Below are 14058 nucleotides of genomic sequence, written 5' to 3'. Positions count from 1 at the left end.
TTCTTCCATATACCTGTCTACTTTCCTATATAGTCCTTTTTGTATAAAATGTCCTTTCTGTTTTGGAGATATAGCCATTTGACAGAATAAGAGTTCTTTGTTTGTGGTCCTGAATCTTTATTATATTGGCAATGTGGTAGTTCATATTGAATAATCTAAGTCATGATTGTTGCTTTCTAAAGGAACTTCCAGTTGCTACTTTCAAAAAACTTTATTAGGGACTTCCCTGGTGGTCCAGTGGCTAAGGCTCCACACTCCCAATGCAGGGGGACCCAGGTTCGTTCCCTGGTCAGGGACCTAAGATCCAATATGCCTTGCAGCCAAAAAAGAAAAAAAAAACCTTTATTAAAGAATTCCTCCATTGTAGCCTTTAAGTATTTCTTTTAGTTAATGTGGTCAGCTCCATTAACTGAGATTAAGAAATAGGAAGTAGAGAATAGGAACCAAGGAAAATGGGAAGGTTTAACTCAGATGTAGAAAGTGGTAAGCAGATTTTTGTTGTTAGATTTTCCCCCATGGGTTTGGGGAGATAATCATATGTGAATTTGGTTGGAAAGATGAGTTGGTAGAATAATAAAAGGAGAAGTGGGGGCAGAGAATGAGACAGAATCACTAACTCAATGTACATGAATTTGAGCAAACCCCAGGAGATAGTGGAGGACAGAAGAGCCTGGCGTGCTACAGTCCATGGGGTTGCAGTGTCCAGCGTGACTTAGCAACTGAGCAACAGCAACAACAAATTCTTAGGGGAAGACTTGTCTCATTTAAAAGCAACTTGTCTCATTTGTTTTACTTGACTGCTTACAGGTAGATGTTTTTAGTTGAGTGATTTTAGGCAGAGAGTAGGAAGGACAAAGAAAAATCACTTAATTACTCTGGTCCTCGTTTTCTTTATCTGTAAAATGAGAACACTGGAATTAACTTCTAAATTCCCCTAAGTTCAAATATACTCTGAATATTTCTAACAGGAGCGTATCATAATATATGGCTTTGAAGTTTGGTTTTACTATATAAAGTAGATAAAATTGATTGGAAGCTGTTGAAAGTGAATACGGTTATGGCAAAAAATCAGAAACATCTAGATCAAATTGAATTGTTATGGGGAAGAGGAAAGAGGAACTAAAAAATGAGTCATTTATTCACTCAACAATTTACTTTAATTATTTATAAAAAGTGATCTCATAGGCTGAAGGTAATAATACCTGTATATATAAAGCTCCCAACAGAGTACCTAATATAGTAAACACAAGGTTTTCAGAGCCTCTTTCGTTGCCTATGGTTTGCCATACTTGAGGTTGCCTCCCCCCTTCAACAACGTTTTACTTTTAGTTGCAATGAAGTAGGAATTTGAGGACACTAAAAGACTTGAAACTGATTAAAGGTCACCATTTGTTCTCTTTCAAATGCATTACCCAGACAATATTTAGCTATTACCTACAATGATTTCCAACCTCTCTCCAAATGGGCTGGACATGTTTGAAGATGGGAAATTTCCATAATCTGAATGGTTTCTGGGCCCATAGTTCTGGGCACTGATAGTTCTAATGATCGAAGGCAGGGTGGAGTGGGCAGATTGCAAGAGGGTATCAAAGCCTGGAGCCGAACCCTTAGAGGGAACTTCTAGATTTTTCCTACAACAGTACTCTAACCCTCTTCAAGTATTCCTCTTGGGACAAAGATTACACATTATTGGCGAAATGTACTCTCTGCTCATGACGAAATACCATTGGGATTCTCCATTGTGGTGTTTGGAAATACAAAGCTCATGTGTCTGCGTAAACATATTAGAGAGTCCTAAATATCAGGAGAGTCAAGGAGAATTCCTAAACATATGGACTTCCAGCAGAGAATTTGCATGTTATTTTATTTTCCCTCCATATATATATATATATATATATATATATATAATTATTTTACTGGTTGGTTCATCATTCTTAACTTTATATCTGTTCTCAGATAAGTTACAGTGGGCAATCAAAGAAAAAAAACTGTTACATTTGCTTTGTTAGGCAGGGGGTATGCCTGCCTAGGACTAGATAGTTCCTTTGTTTTACTTGAATGTCTGTGCAATTTGTGGATCTTTCAGCTCTGTGAGCAGTACAGAGTTGATGTAGCGGTGGCGAGGAGTGGAGCAATGCAGCCTGCTTAGTAGGTGAGAAGCAGTGCAGTAAAGTGTTTGAGAGCCTGGGCTCTGGCATCAATCTGCCTGAGTTACTGTGTGTATAGAGGAACATGTCCTTAGATTTTAGGTTGATCTTAGATCAACCTCAAATCCCCAGAAGACCATTGTGATTTCCCAATTTTCTTCCCAAATCAGAGTCAAGTTTGTAGCATATTCCTATTGATTGAGGTGTGGAATGTTTTTTTCTCTTTGGCTCTTGTTCATAAAAATATTTATTAAGGCACTCCTCATGTGATCCTGATGGAGAAGGAAATGGCAACTCACTCCAGTATGCTTGCCTGGAAAAACCCATGGACAGAGGAGCCTGGCAGGCTATAGTCCATGGGTTTGCAAGAGTCTAACATGACTTAGTGAGTAAACCACCACCACCATGCGATCCTGAATTGTTCACATGTTTTAGTAAGGTCTTTTAAATATTAGCTATTATTAATTTAATCTTTCGCTTAAACTATACTGAAAAATTATTTTTGTTGTTGTTCAGCAACTGAGTTGTGACCACATGGACTGTAGCCCACAAGGTTCTTCTGTTCATGGGATTTCCCAGGCATGAATACTGGAGTGGGTTGTCACTTTCTTCTCCAGGGGCTCTTCCTAGACCAGGGATTGAACCCATATCTCCTGCATTGGCAAGTGGAATTTTTACCACTGAGCCGCCTGAGAAGCCCCACTGAAAATTATACAGTAACTTAAAAGGAAAACACTGTTTACATTAGGGGGGAAAAACGGAAGTTATAGGCTTGCAATTCCTTTTTTTTTTTTTTTCAGTTATTTTTGGTACATTCTCCTCAGAATATGTACCTCTTGGTAGGAATGTAGAGACCATGTCTGAGGTGGAGATAAAATTCTGCTTAATGATAGGACAGAGAAACCAGTTGAGGTATGTACTAAGTTATATATCTAGAAGGACATGGGTCTAGAAGAGAAGCAGGTAGGTAAAAACTTGAAAACATCTAGAGTGGATAAGAGATTAAGAATACTGATAAGATAGATGCTGTTTCATATGTTTAGAAAATGACTCTCTGTGCTTGAATTCCCTTAGCACAACTAATGAGACTGTGGTGTGTTAAACTGTTTTAAAATGATTCTGAAAGATTAAAAATAAAGTAGGTGTTTTAATTCAATTTAAGAACATCAAATAATAAAAACAAGTCTCATAAGATCAATAGGCTGTAAGTGTTTCAGTTGGTACTTTTAAAGATTAAAGCTCTTTTTCAAACATTCTATGACTTCATTACTTCATATTTTTCCCACTCAACTTATATTTGTACCCTCCCTGTAAATATTGTTGTTTCTAGTTTGGAACTCTTGAGAAAAAAGCCCAAACTTACATGTATGTTTTAAGTGCTATCTTTTAAATTCTGAATTATCAGTACAGCTTTAGGAAAAAAATCTTCATTGGAGTTGCCTGGCATGTTCAAGGACCATCTAGTATAGCTCAGAGAGAATTATAGGAGGATAATTGGAAACAAAAAGTAAACATTACCCTTGAGGAGCTCTGCTATAAATGGAAGCAAAGAAGTGGGATAGAGGCTGAGTGTAAGATCATGAAAAAGTTTGTGTGTGTGTGAGAGGTGAGAAATTGCGGCATGTTTAAAGTCTAATGGGAATAATGGGAATGATTTAGTAGAGAGAAAAAATGATGATGGAAGAGCGAGGGAGAGAGCTGCTTGTGAAGCAGTCTCAGGTAGACACCTGGATTGGATCTTGGGATCAAACCCATGGAGGAGGGCATGGCAGCCTACTCCAGTATTCTTGCCTGGAGAATCCCACGGACAGAGGAAGCCTGATGCGCTACAGTTCATGTGGTTGCAAAGAGTCAGACACTTCTGAAGCAAGATGCGGGTACCAGCAGATTGGATCTAGACCATTTATGGAAAACTGAGTCACTGACGAGAGCTCGGCAAGTTCAACTGTGGTAACAGAATGAAATGCAGGAAATATGGGATCAGGTATTGGAGGGTAATCTGACGATTTGATAATCTTTTTTTTATAGTTTTTGGAAATAAATCTCATTAAAAACTTAAATAATTATCCTTTCAGCATAGTACTAGAAAGAGAATAAAATTTGAAGGGCGATAATTCTGAGTTCAGATACTTGCTTTGCGATTTACTAGCTGACACCTAATAGAACTTGGTTCACAATGTCCCGGTATTTAGGATTGCAAGAAATATTAATTGAATTCACTCCGAGGTGGTTCAAATAAACCTTAAAAGAAGGAACAAGCCTAAGAGGATGATCAAGGGATGGTTAGACAACTAGAGAGCTAGTAACACTAGAAAGCTGTTACCTCACCTGAGGCTGATAGAACAAGGATGGAAATAGTGTTTCAGAGTCACAGCTGAAGTTGTGAAGGGAAGACCAACTGATTAAGAGCTGTAGTCATGCAGGCAGCAGAAAAGACAACCATTTTCCTCTCCCAAACTCCAGTTTCTTGCCATCATCTCCTAACCTAAGTGGACGTCAGCTGCATGGGAGCTTGGAAGATGCGGAGTGTAGGGGTCAGCCTCCCCATCATGGAGAGGAGGACAAAGAAGGGATCTGAGAGGCAAATGGAGAATAATCACTAAGCCTCAAATTCTCCATATATAAATTGGGTTACTTGCAAAATTGTTGATTCTACATGGCTGTCAAGCACCTGCCATATTACTAGCACATGGTAGTGCTGAGAATATAAGATGGTGTAGCATAATACATGTATATGTATGGCTGACTTCCTTCATTGTTCACCTGAGACTGTCACAATATTGTTAATTAGCTATACCCGGATACAAAGTGAAAAAAGAAAAAGACCGTTTAGCATAATGCTTAAGAATCCTTAAAAAGCTTTGGAATGAGACAGCTCTGAATTTAATTTCTGTCTCTGCCACTTACTAGTCATGTGACTGTGGGCAGGTTACTTCACCTTCTTAGTCTCCATTGTGTCATTTGTAAAACGGGGAAATAGGCTTACCACAAAGAACTCTAGGAAAGATTAAAGAAGCTGTTGTGTATTAGGCATCTAACAGTGCTAGTGTGTAGCTTGCAGTCCAAATCACCACAGCTGGAATCATGTTTTGATTGATTGGTAAGAATAGTAAATGAGACTAGTTTCCAAGTAATACTAGTCTCCACCCCTACCACACCCGCCCCCCTTTTTGTGGCTCTTATTCTCAGGTTTCTACCCCACCACACACAGAGACACACACACAGAGACACCCCCCCCCCTATTTTTTTCCCCCTTATTCTCAGGTTTTCTGACTGGGGCCTTTATTTGTCATGCAGGGGTCAAGATGACTGTCGTTGCACTTTAGACTTTTAGAAAGTACAGTTGTACAGTTTTAGTTTAGCTTTTTAGGGTGTCCATTTATTTTATGTTTTGGGTTTATGGTCAGTAAATATAGTTAAATTGGCCTAAAGTTGAAAGGCACAGAAAAAGTTGAAAGTACTGAAATTCAATAAATTAACCTAGATTTATACACAAAGCTCAAGTGAAAATGCTGAAAATAAAGTATGTTTTAACAGTTAATTCACAGTTGTCACATAATAGCTAATCTTTCAAATTTCACATAAATGTCACAGTTTTCTAAGCTTAACTTGAGGACACATGTATGTTTTTCTTCTTGGCTACATTAGGGAACAATGAAGTAAAACCTCATTGACGTAATTGAACCTGATAACATCTCCTGGTTGTGCTGCTGATGTTTCGCTGTGGTGTTGGTGGTTTCGTAGAGCTCTGTAAAGCATGTTGGACTTACAAACAGATTCAAACAGAAACTTTTATCAGGATTCAACTTTTTAACCACAAAGAAAAGCTGAGTTTATAAAAGCACAGTTTTGGGTTTACTTTTATCAAATCAACTAAAAGAATTTTTTTTAATAATAGGCACCTCACATGTTACTTAAATTATGAGAAAATGCTGTTTTAAAAATTATTTTTGAACAGATGTCTACAGTGTGAAAATATGTACTAATTTCTGATACTGTGTAATATTTGAATTTAGATGGGAAGAGACAAATGGAGTACTGGAAGCTTCTAAAAACAGCAATTAAAATTCATCCTTTCATGAAATGACATCTTATCATATAACAGAACCATGTTTTGAGAACATACCATAGTCACTAAAACTCTTTTTTACTTGATTCAAAATTTAATAATATTTGAATTATTTATCCTTATATTTATTTATAGGATTTCCTTTGGTATTGAGAGTGAAGTTTAGGTTTTGCTGACTTTGGAACAATTGATATAGAGCATATACTGGCTACTTGGAGGTAAAATTTTAAAAAAGCTCCATGTTATTTTGGAGGAATGAATGCTTTTACCAATGTTTCTTAAACTTTTAATACCCATCCACCATCCACTGTGTATTCAGTGTGTGTGGTGGTTACCTACCAGTATTAAATAAATGTATTAAAATGACTCAGTTTTTAAAAACAAAATTAGTGAACATTGTTTGCAATATTAAAGATACTTGTTTTAGCTCACTGATGAGTAAATAGGTTGTGTATTGTAGATTCACAACCTATTTAACATAGTCTGTATACCCAACCAGATTCTTTTTTCTATTTTCTTAAATTGAAAAAATTAGAGCAAAATTGTAATTTACAGTGGAATGCAGCGAGTAGTTTTTTGACTGTTGACTCTGAATACTGAAATTCAACATGGACCCTGTAATCGTAAAGAGATTTGTCACTGAAAATTACTTTTGAGGCTGTGTCTGTTGCTAAGTAAATGGGCATTGTCATGCTTAAAAACTTGAGAAATAGAAGCTCTTTGCATTTTATTGCAAAAAATACTCCTATCTGCTATTTATAGTTTTTATTTGCACTCCATTTTCCCACAGCACACTGAAAAGATGTACTTTCTGTGGCCAAACATTGAATGCATTTACTCTTACACTATTTCTCTACCACTGAATCGTGCCCAGCGTGTGTTTTAACCACCAGCCGTTTTCTGTGAATAAAGCAGTGATAGATCTGCAGTTAAGAGATACTCTCATTGTTTAGCCAGGCTCTTCTTTGCTGTGTAATAACTGATTCAGAACTAATTCCAGCACATTTTCAAGTCTCTATCATAGTTCACAAAATAATGATTAAATAGGAAAAAAAAATCCTATTTTGTAATATGGGTTTTTCAGTGATAAACATAAAAAAGTTGCCCCCCATCTTTTGCTGTGTGTATTGAACGTAAACCAAGAGCTGGTCTAGATTCATCCCATGTGTGCATTTACTCTTTGCAACCCCTTGGACTGTAGCCCACTAGACTCCTCTGTTCATGGGATTCTCCAGGCAAGAATAACGGAAGGGTTGTCATTCCCTTCTCCAAAGATCTTCCTGACCCAGAGATTGAACCCAGGTCTCCTGTACCGTAGGCAGACTCTTACCGTCTGAGCCACCAGGAAAGCCCCTGAAGTATTTGCTGTGTATAAATATGACAGTAATCACTCTTGCCTTATATGCCTTTTCAGTTCTGTGATGTCCCAGGGTGTTGCATAGTAAATACATTTTGGAGATGTTTTGGTCTGTTCTCTCTTCTGGCATAAAGTTTATCATCTGTGTGGTTAATTTTACACATCTCTTGGCAATTATATGCTTTTCCTTTGGGGTGCACAGAATCTGAATAGTGCCTCCAGTTTATGTCACTTCTATTTTAGAAGCAGAAATCTTCAGTTTCATATAAGAAAGTTTTATGTGATTGTTCTGGAAAAGTTCTACTGGTTTACCGAAAAGGCTTCACATTTTGCGTGACTGTCATAAAACTTTCAAAGTAGATAACATGCAGTCTAAAGAAAGAGTCCAGTTTTTAGATGGTCACTGTTGTATGGTTTAGTAATATTTTTGCTTTTATGGTTTTGTGTGGTATTATCACACCCACAGATTTGTAGTGAGTTTATATTAGTGTTGTTCTTGATGTAGGCTTAGCATTTATTTGGAGTTATTTATGTTACTGTTTTTGTTAGTACCTTGAGCTTTAGAAAACCAATTTTGAGCCATTTGTTTTTTTGATTGGCGACATAAGAAATGCCAAGAAAGCAAATTCAATAGATAAAAGCAATAATATTCAAATGACATGAAATAGCAAATTTTATATCAAATTGGTATAAACATCTCTAAACATTTACTCTTCATTTCTGTACTTTCTTATTGTGGACCCCACATTGAGTAGCTCTGCTCTAAGATGTGTCTCGCTGCAGCTGTATGATTCCTGGATCATACATCTTCTACTACTTACGCAGAAATTTTGTTTTCTCAAAATCACTAATATTCTTCTTATCCAGTTTACACAGAAGTCAGTCTGCCAGCGATTTGTGGCTTTCACTGTATCTATTTCAGTTCCTAATATGCAGGGGATTTCAGACTAAGACCTGCTGCTTTTTGGCAAATGTATTTTTGATCACAGAGAAAATGACTGCAAATAAGACAGCTACTGCTCGAGAGTTTATTCAAAGCCAGAGTAGCAGGTGGGAAGCAAGGAATGTTAAGAAACCCTCATGATGAAAGTATGCTGGAGTTAGCAAGAAATCAGCTTCTACTCAGACTGATGAGGAGGAGAAATGAGGCCCAGGTATGTCACCATTTGATGGTACCCTTGTAGAAGAAATGTGGGAGTATGGATTGGACAATAGCATGTTAGGCAAGTGTGCAGACTCAGACACAAATCTCAGGTAGTCTTTAGTGACCCAGTCGGTGGTCCTGTCTTCATTCCTGTCCACTCTGTACTTTTTGTTTTTAGTGAACTTAAGGAAGCATCAGATTTACAAATGTTGTGATGATGAGAAGAATGGTAAATAGGCTAGTCAACATTCCACTCTCCGAAGAAATTTGGACAGGCTAAAATCAGGACTGAAGTAAGGTATTGCACTTGGGACTAAAAAGCCAGTTGTATAACCATAGCATGCAAATAGAACATGTATTCCCTGGTGGCTCAGATGGTAAAGAATCTGCCTGCAATGCAAGAGACCAGGTTCGATCTCTGGGTCAGGAAGATGCCCTGGAGAAGGGAATGGCAACCCACTCCAGTATTTTTGCCTGGAGAATTCCATGGGTGGAGGAGCCTGGCAGGTTACAGTCCATGGGGTCGTAGAGTCAGACATGACTGAGCAGCTAACACTTTCACTACTTTTTATAAGAAGTATACAAGAAACTTAGGGATTTTAGGTTACTTTAATCTCAATGTGAATGTTCTTAGGAAGTTGTTAGTGTCTTAAACTGCATTAATTAATGCAGTATATATGCTGGTTAAATCACAGCCTGAAGCAATTATGAGGACCACACTTAGGGCTATATAAAATACTGTGTAAATGTGATGAGTCTACTAATATATATTAAATTCTTTTCATGTTGCTGTACCATAGCAATTTTGCAGGTACTAGTCCATCAATTTTGTAAGCAGTTATGTATGTCTGGATTTTCTTTTGGAAGAAATATGTTCTCTTCACTGGCAAGAGATGAATTTCTGCAAGGATGTTGACAAGGAGATGGTGATAAGGACAAATAATGATTTTTAAAAGGGGTCTCCAAGCTGTAGCCCACAACCAAATCCTGCTAGCAACCTTTTTTGTGTGGCCACAGAGCTAAGAATATTTGTTTTGTTTTGCATTTTAAAGGATTGTAAAACAAAAAGCAAAGAATATGCCATGGAGACCTTATGTGGCTTGCAAAGCCTAAATTATCTGTACCTTTATGAAAAAATTCTGTCGACTCCTAAATGAAATATTGGACCAATGAAAGAAGAGATAACATTTTGAGATCTTTTGCATCAGGAGCCTGATGACTAGAAACATATATGTCAGTACAGAGAAATTGTGTGGTTGGATTACAAATTAACTAGGCTTATGTTCACGGTTAGGGTTCAAAGCTATGCAGAAAATCGTCATTATATCAGTTATTTAGGCAAAAGGAAGAAACTTATTTATCAATTTAAGTAAATTTAAAAGAAATTAGATTTAATCATAGTTAGCAGCTATAGCTTGCCAAATTTGAGCTAATTTTGTCTACTTGAACAGTCGTTGACTGTTGGATGGGGAAGTAGCCCCACAGCCTGCTAGGAAGAGACGGGCAGGAGAAAACTAGTCTAGTACTAAGAAGTTATCATTGATAATCTATAAAGAAGAGAAACAGAGAAACTAATTAAATCTGTGAATCAAAAGGGTTGTGTGTAACTTTTTATAAATCCACTCTTTTATGCTTTATGTAACCCGCAGGCAAGGTTTTTAAAGGTGCTTTTGACAACAGAGCCTTGTTGGTAAGGAAATAGCACCACCTACTGACACTGGTTTAAAATGACAAATTATGAGCCTTTGGAGAGGGTGGGAAGAGGGGAGAGCGGTGATTTCTCATTTTTCCTGTATTTTTAGTAAATGGATGTGATTTTGGATTTATATTTTTGGTTCTGTGGTAATAGATATTTTAAAGGTTACTATAGCTTAGTTTAGTGACTTTATTCTGACTCTTGCTTTTTCAATCACAGATTGTGTAATTAATGAAATATTCCATCTAGAGATAATTTTTATTCTCACCTCCCCAATTTCTCTCCCAAAATTTAAGCTGTTTTTGTGTAATTGAAGATGCTCCATTTTGTAACTAAATGAATTCTTTTATTTATTTTTTCTTTCAGATGATTCTTTGGGATTGGGACTTAAAGCAGTGGTATAAACCTCACTATCAGGTAAATATAAATGGTATCACTAATAGTTACCATCTGTAATCACATTTTTGACATATAAAGTTATATTCAGAAGACTTCTGTGCCATAAGATTTTTCTTTAGCTGAATTAAAATAACCAAAACTTCATTTAGGTAGATTTTTTAAAAATAAATTTTAATTGCAAAGGAAAAGAAAATGATCAGTAACCAAATGTATATAGTTAGTTTTTAAATGTTGCTGGTACAATCTGGGCTATCAATAGGAAATTGCACAGATGAATGAATTTTCACAAATTAAACTTCCCATGTCACTAGTACCCATAACAAAAAATAGAACATTACCAGCATCCTACAAGCCTCACTTATGTACCATTGTAGTCATTACGTATGTCTCCAGAGAAAATCCCCTATTCATACTTCTAGAAATTAGTTTTATTTATGAAATATATATATAGATAGATATACACATATGGAATCATACGAAATGGACTTTTTAAAAGATTTTTCATCACTTTATGTTGGTATCAGTGAAACTGAAAATAGACGTGTAGAACAAAGGAAAATCAAACATCAAGGGATAACTTTGTTAACTTTTGATATATATCTTTATAGATCTTTTCCTAGTTTTCCAGTGTACTGAAATGTATAGTTTGTATAATTTTAGTACAAAAATGATATTATATTCCATATGCTATTTTGAAACCTGATTTTTTTTATACTAACAGATTAATAAATATCAAATCCTTGTCATACGTGTGTACAGAAACATTAACTATTTATCACATCTATTTATTTAATGTTAGTTGTTCCAACATAAAACTTTGAAAAATGAACACCCCTTTGAATGGCTGAGTCTTATTTTTAAACAATAAATGGGATAACCACAACAGCCTATATTCTTTGATGTAACTGTTACAGTCAGGTGAAGTGAGGAAGGCCACATCTGACCTGTTAAATAAAAGGGACTGGGGTTTCTTGACCTAAATAGTGGCCTTTGCCTTAGTCATGTCCACCAAGATTCTCAGTTTCGAATTAAAAGAGTATCATCTACGTGCTCTGTCACTCAGCCATGGGCGACTCTTTGCGACCCCATGGACCCCACCAGGCTCCTCTGTCCATGTAATTTTCCAGGCAAGAATACTGAAGTGGATTGCCATTTCCTTCTCCAGGAGAAGAGTATCTAAATTACTGCTAAAATCTAAAGATAGTAAGCAGTGATGGTTCAAGCATGGACTTGTAGTCTCACAGAATTTTATTTCTTCTACCCCTCTTTTTCTTTTGAATAATCCTTTAAAAAAAAAAAGAAAAGAAATGTAGGGGGTTCCCTGGCAGTCTGGTGGTTAGAACTGGGTGCTTTTATTGCCCTGGTCTCGAGTTTGATCCCTGGTTGAGGAATTCAAGATATGGTAGGCCACACAGCATGGCCAAAAAAAGAAAAAATTGGAAGTGTAACACTCATGTATAAAAGTGCACAAGTCACAACTGTACAACTTGATGAATTTTCTCAGAGTGAATATATACATGTGACCATTTTTCAGATGAATTCAGCACCCCAAAAGTCCCCTGCCTAGTCATCAGCTTCTCCCAGGTGTTATTTCAGTACTGATTTCTGTCATCACAACTTAGTCTTTTTCTGAATTGTAAGTAAATAGAATCACTCATATGTGTTTTCTGTTTTACTTTTTTCAAAATTTATCTGTATGATTAATTCGTTATTATGCGTAGTAGTAATTCACCCACTCTTATTCCATTTAGTGTTTTATTGAATGAATATACACGCAATTCATCCAGTCTATAGTAGACTGACATTTATTTTTCAGTTTTTTGTCTATTTCAAGTTATGCTGTTGGAATATTCTTGATGTCTTTTGTTGGATATTAGAGGGGAGTATGCATTTATATGTTCAGTTTTAGCAGGAAGCACCAGATAATTTTCCAAAGAGAGTTTATTACTTTTACCCAGCCATCAGCAGTATATAGGTGTTCCTAGTTGATCCACATCTTTGTCAGCACTTGGTAGTGTCTGTTTTAAATCATTCTGGTAGCTGTTGAAGAGTATCTTATTGTAGTTTTAATATTTGCATTTCATTGATGGCTCATCAGGTTGAGAATCTTTTCATGTTAATTTGCTACTCAGATATCCTCTGGTGAAGATCTTTTCCCCATTTTTTCCCCACCAATTATCTACCTTTTACTTAGTGATCAGTAGGAGTTCTTTATGTATTTTGGACACGAATATTCCTTAAGAAATCTTCTCCCTGTCTGTGGCTAATCATGGTGTCTTATTGAAAACACTCTATTCATCAATCATTTCCTTTTATGTCAACTTATCATTTCCTTTTTATTTAGTGGTTTTTGTATGTGTCCTACATAACAACATCTTGTCTACTCCCTAGGCGGTGTCTACCCTCTTCTGTTACCTCCTAGCAGTTTTATTGTTTTACTTTCCATTTTTAGATCTGTAATACATCTATAATTGATTTTTCTGTATTGTGGTTTATGTATCAAGACAGCTTTTTTTCCACATAGTTATCTAGTTGATCCACTTCCAGTTATTGAGAAAAAAATCTATCTTTCTTCTTTGCACTGTATTGTCACCTTTGTCTTTTTTTATGTTAAAAATCTCGCTATTTTTTTAGATGGTAATAAGCTAACTTTTATTTTTTTAATACAAATTTATTTTAATTGGAGGTTAATTACTTTACAATATTGTATTGGTTTTGCCATACATCAACATGAATCTGCCACAGGTATACACGTGTTCCCCATCCTGAACCCCCCCTCCTTCCTCCCTCCCCGTACCATCCCTCTGGGTCGTCTCAGTGCACCAGCCCCAAGCATCCAGTATCATGCATCGAACCTGGACTGGTGATTTGTTTCATATATGATATTATACATGTTTCAATGCCATTCTCCCAAATCATCCCACCCTTGCCCTCTCCCACAGAGTCCAAAAGACTGTTCTATACATCTGTGTCTCTTTTTTTGTCTCGCATACAGGGTTATCGCTACCATCTTTCTAAATTCCATATGTATGCGTTAGTATACTGTATTGGTGTTTTTCTTTCTGGCTTGCTTCATTCTGTATAATAGGCTCCAGTTTCATCCACCTCATTAGAACTGATTCAAATGTATTCATTTTAATGGCTGAGTAATACTCCATTGTGTATATGTACCACAGCTCTCTTATCCATTCGTCTGATGATGGACATCTAGGTTGCTTCCATGTCCTGGCTATTATAAATAGCACT

General features: G+C 36.4%; 1 protein-coding gene across 1 annotated transcript in view; it reads left to right on the top strand.

The window, feature by feature from the left end:
* PDE3B (phosphodiesterase 3B) overlaps nucleotides 1-14058 on the top strand; it is a 179644-nt gene that overhangs the window by 98396 nt on the left and 67190 nt on the right. Inside the window, exon 2 of the mRNA XM_069554317.1 lies at nucleotides 10780-10830. Within this exon, the coding sequence (XP_069410418.1) occupies nucleotides 10780-10830 (51 nt within the window). The remainder of the gene's footprint in view (nucleotides 1-10779; nucleotides 10831-14058) is intronic.

Source organism: Ovis canadensis, chromosome 15 (assembly GCF_042477335.2).
Source record: "Ovis canadensis isolate MfBH-ARS-UI-01 breed Bighorn chromosome 15, ARS-UI_OviCan_v2, whole genome shotgun sequence".
In the NCBI taxonomy this organism is placed as follows: Eukaryota; Metazoa; Chordata; class Mammalia; order Artiodactyla; family Bovidae; genus Ovis; species Ovis canadensis.
Note: the sequence above shows the minus strand (reverse complement) of the source record. Positions and strands in the feature narration are given on the sequence as shown.